The sequence below is a fragment of the Mustela lutreola genome, chromosome 3 (genome assembly GCF_030435805.1).
Source record: "Mustela lutreola isolate mMusLut2 chromosome 3, mMusLut2.pri, whole genome shotgun sequence".
NCBI lineage: Eukaryota > Metazoa > Chordata > Mammalia > Carnivora > Mustelidae > Mustela > Mustela lutreola.
In genome coordinates, this window is record NC_081292.1 from 82,438,938 (window position 1) to 82,460,261 (window position 21,324).

At 36.4% G+C, this 21,324-nt stretch overlaps 1 protein-coding gene across 2 annotated transcripts in view; it reads right to left on the minus strand.

Annotated features, from left to right (window-relative positions):
- SNTG1 (syntrophin gamma 1) overlaps positions 1-21,324 on the minus strand; it is a 941,158-nt gene that overhangs the window by 352,249 nt on the left and 567,585 nt on the right. For both annotated transcript variants that reach the window (XM_059166477.1, XM_059166476.1), the window contains exons 2-3: positions 13,294-13,347; positions 4,531-4,665 (exon numbers count right to left, since the gene is read on the minus strand). In XM_059166477.1, coding sequence (XP_059022460.1) covers positions 4,531-4,665; positions 13,294-13,320 — 162 coding nt within the window. In that variant the 5' untranslated portion in view covers positions 13,321-13,347. The remainder of the gene's footprint in view (positions 1-4,530; positions 4,666-13,293; positions 13,348-21,324) is intronic.

Here is a 21,324-nt window from a genome sequence, read left to right on the forward strand (position 1 = left end):
TCTTTGGTGGCTTTTTGTGGCTTTTTGGAGGGTTAGTGCAAAGTAAACTTTCTACACCCAGTCTTCTGCCTCAGAAAGAAGCCTCAGTCTGCTTCCCCTCTTGATGGTCCAGAACACACAGTCCCCTCTTCTGCAAACTTTGATGAATACTGCAAACTCCTACAGGCATTACGCATCTGCAGCCACCATCTCAGTGGTTGCCCAAGGCCCCCGCTTGTCTCTGCACTCCTATGGTACTAAAACCATAAGCAATATTGGTCCCAGGAGCCCGATTCCTGTGGCTGCCATTGACAGGACTGCTGTCTGGAGTCCAGGCCCACACCAGGTGTGCTAATATTCAGCAGCTGTGGCACAGGTCACAGAAGGCTGCAGGCCCAGTGATCTCTGGTAGGAGCCTGTGCTGGGCTCTCTCAGCTGTGGGCCAGAGTGTGCCCAGCCCAAGTGGTGATGCCACAGGCTCCACCTGTGGAAAGTGGAAAGCCACAGGCTCAGGGACCACTGATTGGAACTACTACCGGCCTGTCTCGGGCATGTGTGGGTGCTGGCTGTGAATGCCCTGGCACCATGGGCTTAGGGCCTTGCCTATGCTGCCTGATTCCACCAGTTGCCCCTTAAGACCCTTTGTTCTTTTTGAGTGCTTTTAACCAGACTCCAAGTTAATGCTGGTCCCCAAGCACAGCGTACTTTTGTGTTGGGGTATTACTTTCCACTGGGTCACCTCTGGTGGCTCCCTCCCCCTTCTGTTTATCCTTCCATATCAGTCTGAGTGCTCCCAATCTGCTTTACCCTACCACTGGTATTCTTCTGTCCACGTAGAGATCCAGAAGTGTATAACCTTACATCTCAGGCTGATTTCATGGGTGTTCAGAGTGTTCTGGTAGATATTTTGCTCACTTTAGGGGACCAGTTGAAACAAGGTCTCCTACTTCTCTGCCATCCTGCCCTTCCTCCCTCCATAAGTTTACTGGTTTCAACACTTACCACAAAGCTAAGGTAATCAAAACAGTATGGTATTGACATAAAAACAGACAGACAGACCAATGCTACAGATAGAGAGCTTGGAAATAAAACCTTGTTTATATGGTCAAATGATTTCTGACAAGGGTACAAAGATGCACTGGTATCAGAAAAACTGCATACCCACCAGCAAAAGAACGAAGCTGGACATAACACCATATGCAAAAATTAATTCAAAATGAATCAGTGTACATGATGTACATGTAAGAATTGAAACTAAGAACTCTTAGAAGAAAATAGAGGGGGAAATCTTCATGACATTGGATCTGGCAATGATTTCTTAGGTATAACACAAGTATAGTCAACAAAAGAAAAGTAGACAAACTGAACTTCATAAAAATTAAAATCTCTGTGCATCAAAGGAAACAACAGGGTAACAAGGCAACCCATAAGTTGGGAGAAAATTATTTGCAAATCACACACCTGATATGAGATTAAACAAACAAAAGCCACAGAATTACCATTTCATCCAGCAATTCTATTTCTGGTAACATACAGAAAAGAATGAAAAACAATGACTCAGACATCTGTGCTCCCATGTTCATATTAGCCTTATTCCAAAGGGCCAAAAAGAGAAAACAACCCAAATGTACACTATTGGATAGATAGATAGATAGTTAAGATAAACAAAATATGGTATATATTATTCAGTCTTATAAAGGAAGAAAATTCTGATATATGCTACAAGATAGGTGAACCTTGAAGAATTACACTAAATAAAATAAACCAGATACAAAAGGATGAATACATAGAAACAGAAAGCAGAATAGAGGTTGTCAAGGGCTGAGAGGATGGGACATTTTTGGCCTGTACTGAGTCTTTGTATTTCCATGTAAATCTTCGAATCAACTTGTCATGGTCTACAAAAACATTTTGGAGATTTTAATTGATGTTGGGTGCTTAGGAAGATTTGAAAACTTAACAATATTTAGTCTTTAATTAATGACCATGTTACATTTGTCCATTTACATTTGTCCATTACTGGTTTATTTTCATTTCATTTATCACAGTTCTATAGTTTTCAAGGTAAAACTTTGTACATATTTTGTTAATTTTATTTCAGAGTGTATTATTCCTTTGATGTATTGTGGATTTCACTTTTATTTTGTTTGTTACAAATTATGGGAGTACAATTAACTTTGGACATCATCCTTATTTCCAGCAACCTTGATGAATTTTTATGTTATTCTATTTTTTTTTAAAAGATTTCATTTATTTATTTGTCAGAGAGAGAGAGCGAGAGCGAGCACAGGCAGACAGAGTGGAAGGCAGAGTCAGAGGGAGAAGCAGGCTCCCTGCGGAGCAAGGAGCCCGATGTGGGACTCGATCCCAGGACGCTGGGATCATGACCTGAGCTGAAGGCAGCTGCTTAACCAACTGAGCCACCCAGGCGTCCCTATGTTATTCTATTTTTGCAGATTTCTTAGGGGTTTCTACATACACCATCTTGACATCTAAAATAGAGCTATTTACCTCTTCTTTTTTTTTTTTTTTAAGATTTTATTTATTTATTTGAGAGAGAGAGAGAGCATGAGAGGAGAGAGGTCAGAGGGAGAAGCCCAATACAGGACTCAATCCCAGGACTCCAGGATCATGACCTCAGGCGAAGGCAGTCGCTTAACCAACTGAGCCACCTAGGAGACCCTTACTTCTTCTTTTTCAATTGTTATGCCATTTATATCCATTTCCCAACTTACTGTATAACCAAAGAAATACTGAGTAAAAATGAAGCAAGTGATGATCCTTGACTTGCTTACAAACTCAGAAACTATAATGTTAGTGAGAAGTATTCTTTAGGGTTTATTCAATTAAGGGAGTTCCATCCTATCCAGACTTTGTTGAAAGTGTTTCTTATGAATGACTGTCAAATTTTGTCAATTTTTTTTTTGCATTTGTTGACATTATCATAGGATATTTCTGTCAAGTTCTTCCCAGTGTTCTTCTTGTCTTAATTCTGTCAAGTTCTTCCTAGTGTTAATTCTGTCTTAATTCTGTCAAGTTCTTCCCAGCATTCTTTTGAAACAAGAGATTACATTTTTGTGTATTAACTATTTTTACTGCATAGTTTAAAATCAGTAACGTTATTTCAGTATTAATAGACTGAATTTTAAAAATTACAACCTCACTGATGTAGAATTTGTGTAAAATATTCACTCCAGAGAGTTATATTAATCATATTGTTTCACTGAAGAGAGATAGGTGGCGGAGAGAAGGAGGAGAAGGAGTTAAAGGAAAGGAAGGAAGGTAAAAAGGAAAGAAGGAAAGAAAGAAAGAAAGAAATAAAGAAAGAAAGAAAGAAAGAAAGAAAGAAAGAAAGAGGAAAGAAAGAGGGAGGGAAGGAGAAATCAACCATTGATTGCCATTCTTTTATTAACTAAAAGGAAGAATGGGCACTCCATAAGAACAATTTAATCATCTTTGACAGCCAGACCCATGATTCAGGATGATTTAAATCAGCTGTGACAAAAGAAGAGTTAACAGTCTGCAAAATGTCCATTATCTTTAGTTAGCAAGGGCCTATTGATTTAGGACCTGGTGTGACTCCCATAGGATGTTGGTGAGAAGTGAGGTGGAAACTCAAGTTCAGCATTATTCACCACCAACAAAATACTCCAAGGTAAGTCTGTTAATAAGCTACAAATTAAATCTTTGTGCTAAATAGCTATAGATGTCTGGGGAATCCAGGAAGCAGACTGTTTGTTACTTGCTGTAATTTCTTCTGAGATCATATTTGGCAACACTGTTAAAATAATGTCTTTAATGTTATTACATAATAAATGATGAACTCTAAAGTTGTCCTCTTTAATGCTAAAGTTGTTTTGTCCAATATAATCTAATTTCACCTAAAGATGTCTTCCACAGCTGTACTTCAGTGCTCGTGAGCAGATCAATGAGTTTTGACTGATAATTTATGGCTCTTTCTGAGGCTGGATTAGCAGCAGGGTAATATGCCAACCATTTAGGACATTAGACAGAAACTACTATGACACTTGGGCATAATTCTATCAGGGAATCATTCATGCACAATCTCCTGGGGAAAAGCATTGATATTGAGTCCAGTGATTGCCACTTAAAGTCTCACACTTCCCAAATGCAAATCACTGGGCTCCACGTTTGTGCCACCTCCAAATGTCCAATATGATGCAAGGGAAAACTGGGGCAGGAAAAACTACTGTGCACTGTCTTCAGATAGTCCTCTGTATGAAAAGGTAGATGCACTTTCTCAAGATCAGATTATACAAGTGTCATTGCAGCCACTTAACAACTGGGAGTCAATGGGATGCTCTAATGTGTAAGGATGAGCCCTGATAGGTGGCTGTGGACCTAGGTTTGGTACTTATACAAGGACATTGCTTACTTAATAATGTCAACAAAAATTACATACAGGAGGATTGACTATGCTCTGAAAGTAAAAGAATAATATATTATGAACTTTCTGTGAATAAGCATTTTTATTAACAAAAAAAATTAAAAAAAAAAAAAAAAGAGTTCAACAGAAGGAAAGCTACTTACACCAGAATAGAAAGGCTCACCAGACACACATATCACATCCTGTTCCTGGATCATCAAAATATCTTTGGCTAGGTGCAGCCGGACTTTGAAAGGCTCCTGATTACCATCCTGCAGCAAACAAATCCCTGTCTTTGTCTTCAGGCAAGAAAAGAACAAAACAGAGGAAAAAAAATTTACTTAGGTTACAGAATATAATTTTATGGGCTATTCACAGCAAAACATGATGAATAGCATTTGAGAGCTAAGGAAAATGCACTCTGATAAATCTGGAACATAATACTTAATATAGAAACAGAGACAAGGTTAACCATTTCACATGAAGTAGACCTCAGGTAATGGAGATTTGTTAGAAAACCCACTAAGATTAGGAGAATAAGGAGTATGTTTATATACTAGATTTGAAAAATAAAGTTTTGCTTAATACATATTATCTAAATATAAAATTTTTGATAAGAGATTTGTTGAGATATAATTCACATTCTATATAATTTAACCCTTTAAGATCTATAAGACAATGGTTTTTCGTACAAAGTTGTGTAAGCATCATTATAATCAATTTTAGAACATTTTCAAAACTCCAAAAAAAAATCTATTGCATGCATCACCCTAGCCCTCCCCAGCCCCACACAACCACTAATCTACATTCTGCCTCTATCATAGGATTTAGAAACTGAAACCATACCTACTTAACATCATTTTTATCCTCCAAAATTTCATCATTCCTATTTGCCAACAATCACACACACACACACACACACACGCACACACACACGCGCAGTACAGATGAGAAAATGAGGATAAAGGGGAGAAGTGAATTGCTTAAATTAGTACAATTAATTAAAAACAGAGCCTGAGGGCGCCTGGGTGGCTCAGTGGGTTAAAGCCTCTGCCTTCAGTTCAGATCATGATCCCAGGGTCCTGGGATCAAGCCCCGTATCAGGCTCTCTGCTCAATGGGGAGCCTGCTTCCTCCTCTCTCTCTCTTTGCCTGCTTCTCTGCCTACTTACGATCTCTCTCTCTCTCTGTGTCAAATAAATAAATAAAATCTTTAAAAATAAATAAATAAAAACATAGCCTGGCTTAGGACCCCAAATCTATGATTCCCAAGCCACTGTTTTGCTTCACATATTTTTTTGGAAATTATAAAAATAGCCTGTGAAAACTGCTGAACTTGCACTAGATAGCCTTCCACCAGTAATCACTTCAGTAATCACTGAAGAAACCCACAAATCCCATTACTCCTGAAAATATATAATATTCACCCAGATAAGTAGAAATATGCTGAAAAAACATGACAAACTGTGGACTCTGAGAAAGAAACTGAGGGTTTTGGAGGCGAGGGGAGTGGGGGGTTGGGTGAGCCTGGTGGAGGGTATTAAGGAGGGCATGTATTGCATGGAGCACTGGGTGTGGTGCATAAACAATGAATTTTGCAACAATGAAAGGAAAAAATTAAAAAAAAAAGAAATATGCCTCCTAGTAAGAGCACTTAAGGTTCTCATTTGTCAGAAATACAAAAGGAAAATTTTTTGAGACAGAAAATAATCACTGGCTGTCATTCTGCACCAGAAAGTCAATAGGAACAATGACCACTTTGGCAGCTGTATTTTCATCTAATAATTATTAAGCCATTCTTAATTTGGATAAAAGGATAAGTTTATAGAAATATGTATTTATCCTTAGTATTAATGAGCGTAAAATTCTAGGCAATAATACCAGGTTTTCTCTTGGAATATAAATTTACATATGGATTGCTAGGAGTTTGTTTCTTTAAAAGAATGTTTCATAATGTAAATGGGAACATAGATACTGATGCTGCTAAAGATAATTCCTCTGTAAATAGCTTTATCCCATATGCTAATACATACCATCATACCCTTTATCACTATGGGCTTATATTTGTCTGTAATTATTTCCTAAGTGTTATGATATCTTTTAAGAAAAAAACAAGTCTTTTCCAAAAGCAAGGATGGTGTTCTTTCCTCCTTTACAAGACTGGCGCACAGCAGGCACTCACTAAATTGTGTCAATTAATCTATTCTAGAGCATAACTCAAGTGGATACATCTAGAGGACAAAAATATTTCAGCAAAGGCAAATGATATTTTCCTTAATATAGAACATAATTTTCTACCTTTCTCACAGAGAAACGTCTTTCATGCTTACAATGTGATCTTGGCTGGGAGCCAACATCAGGACTCTCTGAGGTAGCATGGGGAAGAGGAGGGTATAAAATAGTATCAAAGCCAAGTGAACATAATTGAGCACATTTGCTGATGTTTTAATGCACAGTATAGTCAAGCCAATTTTCTCCCAGAAGTGTAATGGAATATCTGGCAATGACAAATAATGCTCTGTCTCAACGTGAGGATGAAAGAGGGGTTTTCCCTGAGAGCCCATAAATACATTATTGTTACACATCAAAGAGATATCAAAGATCATCCAGGGAAAGTTTGAGAGACAAAAATATAGCTATGAGACTTCTCTCATTACATCTGATGTGGTCAAAGCTCCATTCACTCAAATAATGTATAAAATGTCCCCTAATTATTAGACAGTTGTCTGCAAAACAGAATATATAGACTTTGCGCTCACATTTGGGTCCTGAAAAGACAGAATTAAAGAGAACAAACAATGAAGTAGCTTTTGTTAAAATGAATACACACACACACACACACACATACACACATAAATAGCTGTTTGAAGAAAACAGAAAACAGCACTAATGAAGCTTGAAACAAACTGAACTTAAATTCTTTAAGTTCTTTAGGGGTTATAGATTTTATAGATTTTACATATATATTATTATAAAAATTCAGCTATGTACATGAAAACATTTAAATCCCATACATACATCAATTTTGCAAATAATTTGCAAATAATTCAGACATGAATCAGACAATCGTCTCTGACCTCAGAGCGTTCTTATTTATATAATATATATACATGCATAAGATGCAATGTGGTATCAGATGTGGGAGCAACATAAAGAGAAGAGTTAAATATTTTTGAGGAAGGGGGGTGTTAAAGAAGGTTTTCTAGATAAAAAAAATGTATGGTTGTCTTAATAAATTGAGGAAAGAATTAGAGGAGGCAAAAGTTATTTTATTCAAGAGGGAAAATGAATAAAATTATGAAAATATGAGACTGGGTAGCTGACATGATTCAAGAAGAGAGAGGCATGAGAATGCATCCCAGAGCTAAGTCTGCATAATCCAGCAGAGGCCAAGGGAGAAGAGGTGCCAGGTGAAGAGGAGGAAGGTCAAGGCCCTTATGTGATATTCCAGGAGTTTAAAGGTATTAGAGATGCCTTGGAGAAGTCTGAACAGTGGTTTATGTTTTATAAATATATTTCTTCAAAAAGGAGATGGATAGGAATTGGGAAAGATACCACATACTTTTTGTTAACAGATGTATAAGCCTTGAGCAGAAGATGTTGAGGGCTGGTAAATAACTGCATTAGAGTCAGAACTGGTACAGTAGATTAAAAAATAGGTAAAATCCATGTCTGGGAAATCTTCTGATTCAGAGAAGCATTGCTGGACTGGTACCATCACTAGTGAAATGCAGTCATATTTTTATTTGTTGTTTAATGACCACTTGCATAAAGTTTACTGTGTTTCCAGAAATATTATTTCATTTGTTCCTCCTAACCACCCAGTGCACCCGCTTTCATAGATAGGAAAGGAGCAGAGGAGCAGAGATGAATGGAAGTCAGGATCTGAACCCAGACTGCTGGCTCCTGATTCTGTGCTCTTAACCACTGCTCTGGTTTCACTCATGCACAGATGATTTGAGGGATGCTTCTGCCCAATCTCTCTATAAACAGTGATATGGCCACTGGTGTCTCTCAGCAGGAGACAGCATTTCAGTCACCAAGAATCTCCTTTGGGAGTACAAACAGATGTGAGAAGGTCATCATCTTGAACCAACTGTTTTTTTTTCTGTATCAAACAATGACCACTGGGGGTAAAGTGAGTGAGACCACTCTGACCTGATGATTTTTCCATCAAAGGCAAGCTACTGAGGATGCATAAAACACTGTCTCATATGGGGAGAGGCTTAATCTGCGTAGCCTTATCCCCCATAGATTGCTTAAGGTTAAAAATGGGAACCAAGACTGTGAGAGTGGCCACTAGAATAGCATAACCTAAAAGAGTCTGGCTGCAGTCATCACATCCATGCACCCAGACTGCTGAACAATAAAAAATCACCTAAATAAGTATTGGCTGCACAGTTTACTATAAACTTAGATCCTGTACCAGTCTGTTTCTTTATTAACATAAGAATCATTTGTCTTCAAACTTTGTGGACTGTGTACACATTGCACATGAGTAAAGAAATGTATGTGCTCTATGTAGACATATACAATATATTATGCAAATTATGAAACATACATAAAACTTGAAATTTTAAAGGGATGGTTCATAAAAAATGATATAGATTCAAATGTTTTCCTGTGCCTGATATATGATACTATATTGCATGGGGATTTTACAAAATCCACATTGTTTATTTAGAGGACTATTAAAAGGCCATGCATCTTAATGATTTAACAAGCAATACTTTTTAAAAATCTAGTCATCAGCTAGCTTTCTGTAAATCAATGAAGTGTGTTTATGAATTCACATGAGTTCACTCTGTTTTAAACAAACAGACCTCACAGTTAACAAGAATTTAGGCTTCGCTTAAACCTTGGAACTTTAAAAACTTGGCTATGATTCCTTTCATACTTAGAAGTTAAGGTTTCTTTGGGCACTTATGTGGCTCAGTCAATTAAGTGTCTTCCTTCAGCTCAGGTCATGATCCCAGGGTCCAGGGATTAGGGTCCCACCTCGGGTTCTCTGCTCCACAGGGAGTCGGCTTCTCCCTCAGTCCCTCCTCCCACTCATTCTCTCAAATAAATAAAATCTTAAAAAGTTAAGGCCTCTTTAGGTTCTAGGCTTTGAAAGAACATGCGCTTTCATGAGACATTTTTTTTTAGAGATTTTATTTATTTATTACTTATTTATTTATTTAGAGTGTGTGAGCACGGGGAAGGACAGAGAGAGGGAGAGAGAGAATCTCAGCCAGACTCTGCACTGTGCACAGAGCCCAACATCATGACCTGAGCCAAAATCAAGAGTCAGACACTCAACCTATTGAGCCATCCAGGCACCACCACTTTCATGAAACTTTAAAATCTATGTTCCTTTAATCTGGAAATATAACACTTGTAATATCAAACATAAAAAAAACTACAAACTACAAGGGTGCAGAGACCATATATATCCTGCACGTAGTTTTATAGGTCTCCTTGATATATCCATATTTTGCTTGCCAAATATAGCTTAATTTGTTCTGTAACCTTATAGTTTTAAGTATTGTGTAATTTCTTATACCCTACCATATTATTGCAATATTGCACTAAATGCCATTTGATGCCATCTGCCTCCAACTGCATTTTGTACTCCCTTCCAGGATTACTTCCAGTCATGATCTCCTTGCCTAAATGCCAGCCATTTGTCAAGCCCTAGTACATGATTCACTTCACCCTGAGGCTTTCCAAGACCACTCCATCCAAACAAGTGCTTCCTTTTCTGAACTCGGGGTTTTTATTGAATAAATATATTCACCTAACAATTAAGCAGAATTGTATTTAGGCATCACATGTAGAGACTTCAATAATATCACAGTATTTAACCTCGTCACATACGTTGCTATCACAAGAAGATCTTAATAATAAGTTAATACCATTTTTATCATTATGGGCTATTAATATGTAGAACCTAGTACAATGTTTTTTGAGAGTAAGCTTTGTTTCAATATTTGTTGATTGAATCATAGTCACAAATTCTCTTATTATGTGAAGGACTAAGTTAAATTATATATGTAAATGAATTATAAATTATTAAATATATGTTATAGAAAATATGTATTTTCATGGTCAACACAGAGATGTGAATAATATTTTAAGGAATATAGATGAAAATTAATATGAGGAATGAAATATGAGGAAAATGAAATAAGAGGAATACCTACACTAAAGATAGCATAATTACTTCTTGAACACATTGTTATTTTACTTTTTTAAAGATTTATATTTATCTACTTGAGAGACAGAGAGAGCACCAGAAGGAGTAGGAGGAGGAAGGGCAGTGGGAGAGAGAGAAGCAGACACCCCAATCAGCAGGGAGCCTGACGCAGAGCTCAATCCTAGGACCCTGGGATCATGAGCTGAGTCAAAGGCAGACACTTAACCAACTGAGCTACACAGCACTCCTAACACATTATTATTTTGCTAGCACTTTTAAAAGTAGAGAATCAGTAATTATGCCTGCCCATAACATGCACTTTTTCTTCCAAACTGTGAATTTTGTGTTGTCCCAATTATATTCTCTACCTTTATTTTTACATTTTATCAGACATCTAAATTCCAATTCCTTAAAAGTATTGCAACATTTTCTTTTTAAGGGGAGAAACTTCTTAATTAATAAACCTTTCTTTTACAAAGGATTTGTATTAGAAAATTAAGATATTTTATAGGAACTAGACATACTTCCATTTCCTTTCACTGAAGAGACTTCCTGGTATGTGTATGGTTATAATCAATTAGATCTGTCCAATGATGTGGATATCAGATTTACATCTTTAATATCTTAGCAGTCAAGAGAAAACAACTTTTATTCAACATATATTTGACTATGTTATAACGTTATAATTGACTATATTATAATTTCCAGCAACATAATTTAGAAAGAGGATCAAACTTAAAGAGTTCCAAGCTACACATTATGGTTTTGCTTTTAACTAATTAATTAAATGGGACTTAGCATTTCATAAAACTGCTCAATTTCTATACCTGCGAAGTGAGACAGTTAAGCTAAATTATCTTTATGGTTTCTGTCCACTTAAATGTTCTAAGACTGTACATTTCAGTTGCACTCAATGACTTTGATCCATCTGCAGGGGATTTGATCATCTTCAGAGTATCTCATAGCTCTGTACTCCTGCCAACCCAGCCAGTGTGTGGAAGACACATGGCTGCTGCTGCTGAGCAGTTCTGAGGCAGCTTAACTCCACCCTGGGGACAGTCTAAAATGGTGGAAATTATCAAAGGACTCATTGCAAGAGAACAAGAACTTCTGTTACAGAAAGCAACATTAAGATGATCACAGTGATATTATCACTGTAAAATAAAATAAATCTGAACCTTAAATAATACTTAATATACATATATTCCAAATCAATGAATCAAACAATTTTGTTTAAAAAAAAGTTGGAAAAATAAATCTTAAGTCAGTCTCTGGAGTCCAAGGTAAACCAAGTGTTAAAATAGTATTTGGTCACTATCCTGTCTTTGAGGATCTCATGACGCTCATAAGTTTTTCGTTTGTATTTCATTCATGCAACTATCCATGCGACGAGTGTTTTACTACCTAAAACATAAGATAACACAGTGATGGAAATAGACTTACTACATCCAAAATTGAGAGTATGAGGTGTATTTAACACTAGAAATGACACAGAATTAAAATGTAAGTTTTCAAATTTAAGTTTCTAAAGCATTAAATTACTTTTAAAAAATATGAACTGATAGGTGCTGAGTTAAAAGGATGAATAAATTATACATTGTCATTATTGTATTTAGTGTAGCATGTAAGAGAGATCTGTAAATAAATAACTATAAAATAATTTGAAAAGTGTTAGCATAGAGAAAATCTTTTGGAAAACAAAAAGCTTAAGCTTAATTAAGTATTACAAATATAAAAGCAGGGTGCCTGGGTAGCTCAGTCAGTTAAGGCAAATGACTCCTGGCTTAGGCTCAGGTTTTGACCTCATGGGTGGTGAGATCAGTCTCACATCAGGTTCCAAGCTCAACCAGGTGTCAGCTTGAGATTTTCTCCCTCTGCCCCCACACCTCTGGCCTTGGGTGCACATATGTTCATGTGTGCACACTCTCTCAAATGACTAAAATGTTAATAGCAAGTGTTTATTGTTAAAAATGTTAGTAACAAGTGTTTATTGGTTTGTTTTTAACTGTATCATAGGTAATCTAGTCATGGTTGTTTTTCTTGGGGTATCTATATATACAATAAAAATATTTTAAACCTTTTAAGCAAATATGGAACATTTTAACCTATGAGTGACTGCGTTTGGCCTGAAGAATGAAAGAATGCTTTGAATGTTGCATGTTTAGTAAAATAGTGTTTTTTCCTAAGATAGAATGGTTATATCCCTGGGGCCTAACTCCATGCACTACTGACTATTCACTTGAATGGCCTTTAAAATCCTTGAAAGAGCAATGTATCACTTTAATTCACACCAAGTGTGAAGACAGCTCTACAGAGAATCTGAACTGCTATGTGTGATATACTTAAAACAATACTGAAATACTTAAATAATACTGGAATCATAAAATTGTAGAATTTTAGTGCTGAAAAGGACATCAGTATCTTCTAATTTATAACCATTTATGTGAAAAGAATTACTTCCAACACTTCTACTACCTGAAATCATGTAGTAAGTGCATAGTTTATGGAGAAGGGCAATTTAATCACATTAAATATGCTCCAGTATTCTTAAGGAAGAGTGAAAATCCGAGCTTCCCCGGGCACTCTGGCTTTTTGAGACTTGCAAAAACAGACCGTACCTTGGATTTGAAATGGACCTGTCACCCATCTCTCCACCAAAAGCAGTGTTCCACTTATATAAAAGAGGGCTAAGTGTGTCCCATTTATAACAGGTTTCCCTTATTCAAAAAGCAGAAAGCCATGTAACATACCTCTTCACAGGCAGTCCTGAAATCCATGTGCTACGGCACCTCAAAAGATGTCGTCTGAAAAGACAGAGAAATGGTAAGCCATCAAGCACAGCATTGAGTGTAAGAGTGGAAAACGCTAATAAAGCAAAGCATAAGCAATTTATGGAGCAGATACTCTGGGCAAACTGTTTATGGCCACCTGTAAGGGACAAGAATTCCCTGAGTACAATGAAAAGAGCAGAAGGAGAAGAAAGAAGTCTTAACCCCCGCCCTTGTGCACCGTAAATGGCTCAGTGTGACCCAGAGGGAGCACTTCTATGGACCTCTCCACTCCAATAAGCATTCAGACAGGATCTGAGATAGGATAAACCTCTTCTCTCAAGTGTTCTGCGCATTCCCAGCTTTCGTTTTGAAACCTGAGTTTGCAACTGGGAAAGAAACTTCAAAGGAGTAATTAAAAGTTGCCTTTCATGTGGTTATCTCTTGAAAAAAGGTTGACTAATCTTTCTCTTTTTAATTAAAAAGCTGCATGCATGAATAATTTTCTCTGAAACAAAATTTTATTCACAAACAGTATGATGTAAGGAAACAAGCTATTTATCAGAGTGAATAATATTAAGATAAATCGATGTATGAAATATTAACACAGATTCATTTTGTGGTCATTATAATATGTAAATGGTGAACATGGACTCAAATGCATATAAAGTGCATATTTTTAATGCTTTTAGATAATTTTATTTTGGTTATATGATAATAAAACCAAGAGTGGTCATAGAAATTTAACACCCTGACACTGGAAAAAACACAGAGCCAAAATATAATATAGTTTAGGTAAATGAGACTTTTAAGTGAAATGTATGGTGAATTCCATAATAAAAGACTGGACTCCTCAAAATTAATCCTTCTCTTAGTCTTTGGAACAGTAAATTATTTAATAATTTATTACAGTAAATTATTTGTTCTTTTTAGTAAGTGTTGGTGAAATAGAGCAGGGAATTCACTTATGCTGTCACTGGATCATTGCTATTGACCCTGAAAGAAAAGAGACTGACCGTTTTCAATAGTCAACTGAACATACTGCATAATATATTGAGTATTTTCCCTAAATAAGTTTTAAGGGTTGTGGACCTGGAATGCACAAGCAGTCTGATTATAGTAAAGCTAGGGAGCAACAAATTATTTACAAATAAAAGTCAATTTGATGATAAACATCATAATTTGATGATGTAAGTTACTTAATCTTTTTTGTTTTTAGATTTTTTTATGGTAATCTCTTTTTTCAATTATTTAAATTCTAGCTAGTTAACATACAGTATAATATTGGTTTCAGGAGTAGAATTTAGTGATTCATCACTTCCATACAACGCCCAGTGCTCATCACAGTTACCCTCCTTCCTCCCCATCACTCATTCAGCCCTTCCCCCACGCACTTCCCCCATCAATCCTCAATTTGCTCTTTATCTTAAAGAGTCTCTTATGGTTTGTCTCCCTCTCTATTTAAATTACTTAAATTTTTGATAGCCATGAGAAATTGGTTGTTAGTTTTAACAATTACTTTTCAGAATTGCCCTTAAAACTGTTGAAAAAAAAACTATAAACATCTGCTTATCCCCAACTTTGATGTAAAGTTATGCCTTTAGTATAAAAGTAGAATTTCAATATTTATTAATTATATAAAAACATGGTCTATCTATCTAGAACCAATTTCCTGCTACTAAAAAGCAACTAGAGAAATAAACATGGGGTTATTTAACCATCTGTCTAAACATAAGCTCATGTTTAGTTTCATATGCTGAATATTAGTTCATACATTTTAAGACATTATTAATAATATGACACATTATGCATGCACCTCTACTATTTTTTCTTTTTCTTGAATCTTCCATTACCTTTCATCAAAATATTAGGTAGTAATATCAATGTTTATTCAGAAAAATATTATTATGAGATTTGAAACAAGTAAGTTACTAGGTAAGAATACATTGCATACTATAATAAAACTATGTTCAATGATTATAAATTTAAAATTGGAGTAAAAGCTGTTTAGTTCTTTTATTTAAAAATTTTGAGACTTTTCTGTATAAACTTTTATGTTAGAACAGCTTTAGATTTACTTAAATATTGTGAAAATAGCACAAAGAGTTCCCATATACCCCACATTCCTTTTTCCCCTATTATTAACATCTTACATTTGTATGCACATTTGTTAAAGTTGATGGATCAATACTATCATATTATTATTAAATCCATACTTGATTCCATTTTTTTTTTCTCCTGTCCTCTTTCCGCTCTAGGATCCAGGACAACACATTATATTTAATCACCATGTCTCTGGCTCTTTTTGGCTATGACTGTTACTCAGACTTTGTTTCTTTAAAATGAGTGTGACAGTTTTCAGGAGTACTAATCAGTAATTTGTAGAATGTACTTACATTGGGATTATTCTGCTGTTTTTCTCATGATTATACTAGAGCTAGAGATTTAGGGAGGATACCACAGACATTAGAATCATTTAACCACATTGTATCAGTGGTCCACCTGTCAATAAGATTTATCACTATAGAGGCTGACTATAACCACATGACTAGGATATTATTTATCAGGTTTCCCCATTGGTAAATTATTCTTTTCTCCTCTCTCCACACTTTACTCTTTGGTTAGAAGTCACTGTGAGCAGCTCATACTTAAGGAGTGGGAAGTTACACTTTGTTTCCTTGAGGGTGAAGTGTCTACATGAATTATTTGAAATTACATTGGAAAGAAAATGTGCCTGTTCTTCCCCCATTTTATTTATGTATTTATTTATTTATTTACTCAACCACTTACTTAGATCCTGATAGAGCAAGGTCAGCTGAGGTTAGCAAGGAAGTATACATATATATGAAAAGCCCATTTGTAAGGATGCACCCAGTAATATTTATCCAGGAAAAATTACACTAAACTTCCACATGTCTTCCCAATGAAAGCAAAGATATAATTCTATCTGATCCTTTTAGCCTATTTCCGTTTATATTTATATAAATATAACTTTCTATATATATATATGTATTTATGTTTCTATTTTTCTGACAGCATATGATGTCAGAAATAAATTATTCATATTTGGGGGAAGCTTTTAGTAAATGACAAATATGTCTGTAATAATATATCTGAGTTAGTAACAAAAATAGGCTCGAAAAATAAAACACCACAGCAAAGGAATATCTTTTAGATGAACACTACCATTTGAGTGAAGGTTATATTGATAACTTTTGATTCTCTACAGATACAATGAAAGACGTCAAGGCTATAATTAACCATAAGCTAAAATATGTAAACACTTGTGGAAAATTGAATGATTGACCCAGATTTTCTATCTCTCTTGGCACCCACTTCCATGCCATAAATTTATCATGGAGGGAGTATTTTCTCCATACATTGACTTTAGACTTGACCACATGATTTACTCCTGCCAATTTTGTGTTGATTTCTTAAATGGGCTGGCATGTTCCCACTGCTCTCTTGCACTTCTTGCATCTCGAGAAGCTGCCATACACTTGGCCTGAGCAAAGAATGACATACCTAAACCGAAATTTTTTTAAATGACCCACAGAACATAGGGTAAAGCAGAGTCACCCTCACATCCCTGGCCAAACAGACTGACCTACAGCCAACCTCCAGATTCTAGAATAAAATAAAGGCTTAGTATTTGTAATGGTTAACTTTATGTGTCAGATTGACTATGCTATAGTCCCTAATTACTCAGTCAAACTCTGATCTAGGTTCAGCTTTGAAAAACCTTTGTAAATGTGGATAACACCTACAGTTGACTTACATTAATTATTGGCGATTATTCTCAATAATGTGCATTAGCCTCATCCAATCAATAAGAAGGCTTTGCTACCACAATTATATCCAATGCCTTAAAGTCTCCCTCTCTGTCTCTGTTTCTCTCTCCATACATATATGTGTGTGTTTCCATATGCATACATAAATATTTATGTTTATGTATATGTATATATGTTTATGTGCATACATGCAAAGTGATTGTTTCTTTGGAGAATCCTGCCTGATACAGATTTTGGAACCAAGAGTGGTTTTAGAGGAATAGAACCTTAAGAAGGCGTTTTCTGAATTGGTTCTGGGATTTCCAGAATTTGTTCTCTAATCTGATTAAAGGCACCAGTGACTCTACCTCAACCATGAAAGAAAACACTAATATAGCGATAGAAATATATAAAATATCAGCACTGAATACTCCTAATTGAAGTGTGACCCATGAAGAGGTATGCTACAGTGAAAAGAATTGCATATTTTCCCCAATTTATACAGACAGAATTCTGAGGAATCGTGTAGCAATAGATACTAAGGATATGGGATTTAAAAAAAAAAAAAGAATATGGGATAATGGTGAGAGAACATGAGAACATAAAGTTGAATTAAATCAAATTTACTGACATGGCCCCATGAAGCAGATTCTGGACTTAATGTTTAACCTAGTGGGGCTAGAAGGGATCTATCAGTTTGGCTCATTGGTTAAAACATGGACCAAAACATGGCCCACAACAGGAGAGTTAAAAATGCCAGACCTGCCTTGGTTTATGCAGAGGATGAGATCCAAAGGCTTAGGGAGGTTGGGGTGTCAGAGTGAGTGTATCATGTGAAACCTACTCAGTTACAACTTTTACCATGACTGTGAGGCAAGGATTTGCTCTAGGAATCAAACACTCTGTGGTCACTTCTGTGAGTTAGAAGTTACAGTGAAAAGTGCTGCCACTGAACTGGGATCCTTAAATGCAGGGAGTAATTGGATTTTGGAGTGGCTGGGCCAAGTGGCAGCACTAATTACCAAAGATAAAGTGGGAATGGTTACCATAATGGACATCAGAGTCTTCAAAGCAGTAATCAGAATAGTCTGACTCTCAGAAACCTATTGAAGAGGAAAATTACCCAGAGCAGACCCAGGCCAGGAGGCCCCAGAAGATGGAATGTTACTAACAATAAGCTAGAGATAACCAGAGCCCTACTGGGAGCAAGAGAGAACCATTCACTTCTGCTTCTGTAACAGGCTTCCCACCACAGGTTCCCTGCACTACTGTTCCCGCCTAAAGCAGGCCCTACTCCCCCAGGTTAAACCCACCTACCAGCAGTCAGCATAGCCTTTGGAACCTGACTTCCTGTAGTCCTCTATAAAAGCCCTATAACCCCATTGCCTGGGGCCCAGAACTTCAAGCAGAAGCTCATCCCTCGGCCAGCATAAAATAAATCTGAGTTCTCCTACTTGTCTGCATATCACTTGGTCTCTCGTGGGTCTGACACAATGGCACTGGCAAGTTGATTATGTATTCCCAAAACTGAAATAGATGGGAAACTTGTTTACTGTCTAACTCACAGAAGTGACCACAGAGTGTTTGATTCCTAGAGCAAATCCTTGCCTCACAGTCATGGTAAAAAAAAGCAGAAGAATTGTAGGTCCAGGGAATAGTCTATCCTGAATCACCGAAACAGTCCTTGGCCTTCAATCAATTTCCAAATCTGAATCAGTTTATAGGTCCAGAACCCCATGGATGGGGGAAGGGTGGGCTCCCTTGGAAAAGGACCCTGTTTATGTCTCTCCGGCTTTCCTTAAAGGAAAAACAAAAGAAAACAGATGGCCTTCCACCAGGGTAACTGTCCATTGAGGAAAAGAAAATAATCAGACTTTTCAGGGACTACTGGATACTAGTCCTTAACTGACATGGCACAAATTCTAGGAGATTCAAAACATCACACTGGTCCCTCAGCACTGGGGCTTTTGAAGTTTAGATGATAAGCGAAACTTTAACTCAGACCCATCTCACAGTGAGTTCAGGGGATTCTTGAACCCATCCTATTATTATTGCCAGAGCTCCAGAATATGTAATTGAAGAAGACATACCCAGCAACTGGTAGAATTTCTACATTGTTTCTTATTCTGTGGAGTGAGGGCTATTATGAAAGAAAAGGTCTAGAAGCCCTAGAAGTAAAAGCCCCTAGAATGGTCTCTACCAGGACAAATAGTAAAACAGTACTGAATTTCTGCAGGGATTATGGATATTAGTGCCACCATCAAGAACTTCAAGAATACAGAGGTGTAATGATTCCCATTACATTCCCATCCAACCCACCTATTTGGCTAGTGCAGAAAAACAGTCTTGAGAATGGACAGTGGTGAATGGACAGATGAACAAAGTGACATTTGTGGCAAGGATAGAGTATATTAATGGGTCAGCCACATGGACTTCTACTCCCCAATTTTAAACTGGCTAGTCACTGCTCAATATCTAATCATCCAACAACAGAGATCAATGCTGAATCGAATGTAGCAACATTTCCTGTGGTGATTAGCCAGCTACCTGATGACAATTTGGTTACAAAAGACTACTTCAATATTAGAATGGGTACTGTTTTGTTCTTCCTAAGGTAAATATTTTGAATAGACTTGCCTTTCCTATATGCAATCCTTTTACCAAAATTACCATCCACAAATTTATAGAATCCTTTAACCATTGCCATGGTATTCCATACAGCACTAGTTTTGATCAAGAAACTCACTTAACAGTTAATGAACCTTAGAGCTTCTCTTAGTATTACTACACGATGTGATTGAAGTCAATGGAAAACCATAAAAAAATGAAAACAAAACAAAAAGAACAATTAAAACACAACTACCCATTGGTCAGACCTTTTGTGAGGAATAGACACAAAGTCATGGAATTTACTGGTCTTACCATGTACCTCATCAGAAACAGGTGGTTTGACAGAAGAGTGTAACAGCCTTAAGAAGACTTAATTACAGTGTCAGTTAGCAATATCTTGCAGGACTGGGATAAGGTTCTCCAGAAAGCTGTATATGCTCTGAAATGGCATCATATTTTTGGTTCTCTTTCTCCCATTGCAAGGATCGATGGATCCAAGAATCAAAAGAGGAAATGAAAGTGGCACTACCCACTATTACCCACTAGCAAAATGTTTACTTCCTATTCCTGTAAACTTAGGTTCTGCTGGTCTAGAGATCTTTGTTCCAAAGAGAGAAATACTTCCAGAAGGAGACAGGATGATTTCATTGAACTGGAAACTAAGCTGCCTAGCCACTTTAGGATCCTCATGACTGAATCAATATCAAAGAAGGAGCTACTTTACCAGCTGGGGTGACTGATCCTGATCTCAAAGGGAAATTGGACTGCTACTCTACAACAAAGTAATGAGACATATGTGTGGAATATAGGAGGTACCTTAGTGCTTCTCTTAGTATTACTACACCATGTGATTGAAGTCAATGGAAAACCATTAAAAAAATGAAAACAAAACAAAAAGAACAATTAAAACACAACTACCCATTGGTCAGACTCTTTGTGAAGGAAAGTTTGGATTACCCTATGAGATGATGAATGATGACCAGCTGAGGTACCTGTTGAGGCAAAGGAATATGTAATGGATGGTGGAAGAAAATAGCTATAAATAAGGGCTACAACCATGTTGTCCTCTTACAGAAATGAGACTCCAGTTATGTATTTATTCTTCATTTTGTTATGAATAAGTTTGTGTTTGTATATCATGGATAGTGTACTATATAATATATACTATACACTACACATTAATCTATATATTTAAATTTTATATATTATATATGCATATAAATATGTTTGTGTGTATATATGCATGAGTACATGTGTATATCAAATGTTTTTGTTTTCTTCCCTCTCTTATCCCCTTCTTATGTAACATATAATTTATTAATAATATAAACTTTTATATCACAATATTTAAGTTACAGCACACTAAGGAGAAGAGTGAATATCACTTAAGGACTCTACTACCTTGAAAGGAAATGCTTAGTGTATTCTAGATTTTATGAAGAATAGTTGCATTTTTTTTGTTTGAAGTATGACTTTGTGGTTTCTATTTGGAGGTTAAGTAGGTTAAGAAGATGTGTTTGGGTGTCAAGGTGACAAGGAGTGGACTGTTTTTGTGTGCCAACTTGGCCAGACCAGTTATTCAACCTGGTCTTCAGTTATGTAATCGAACACTAACGGAGTTGCTGTGGGGGTA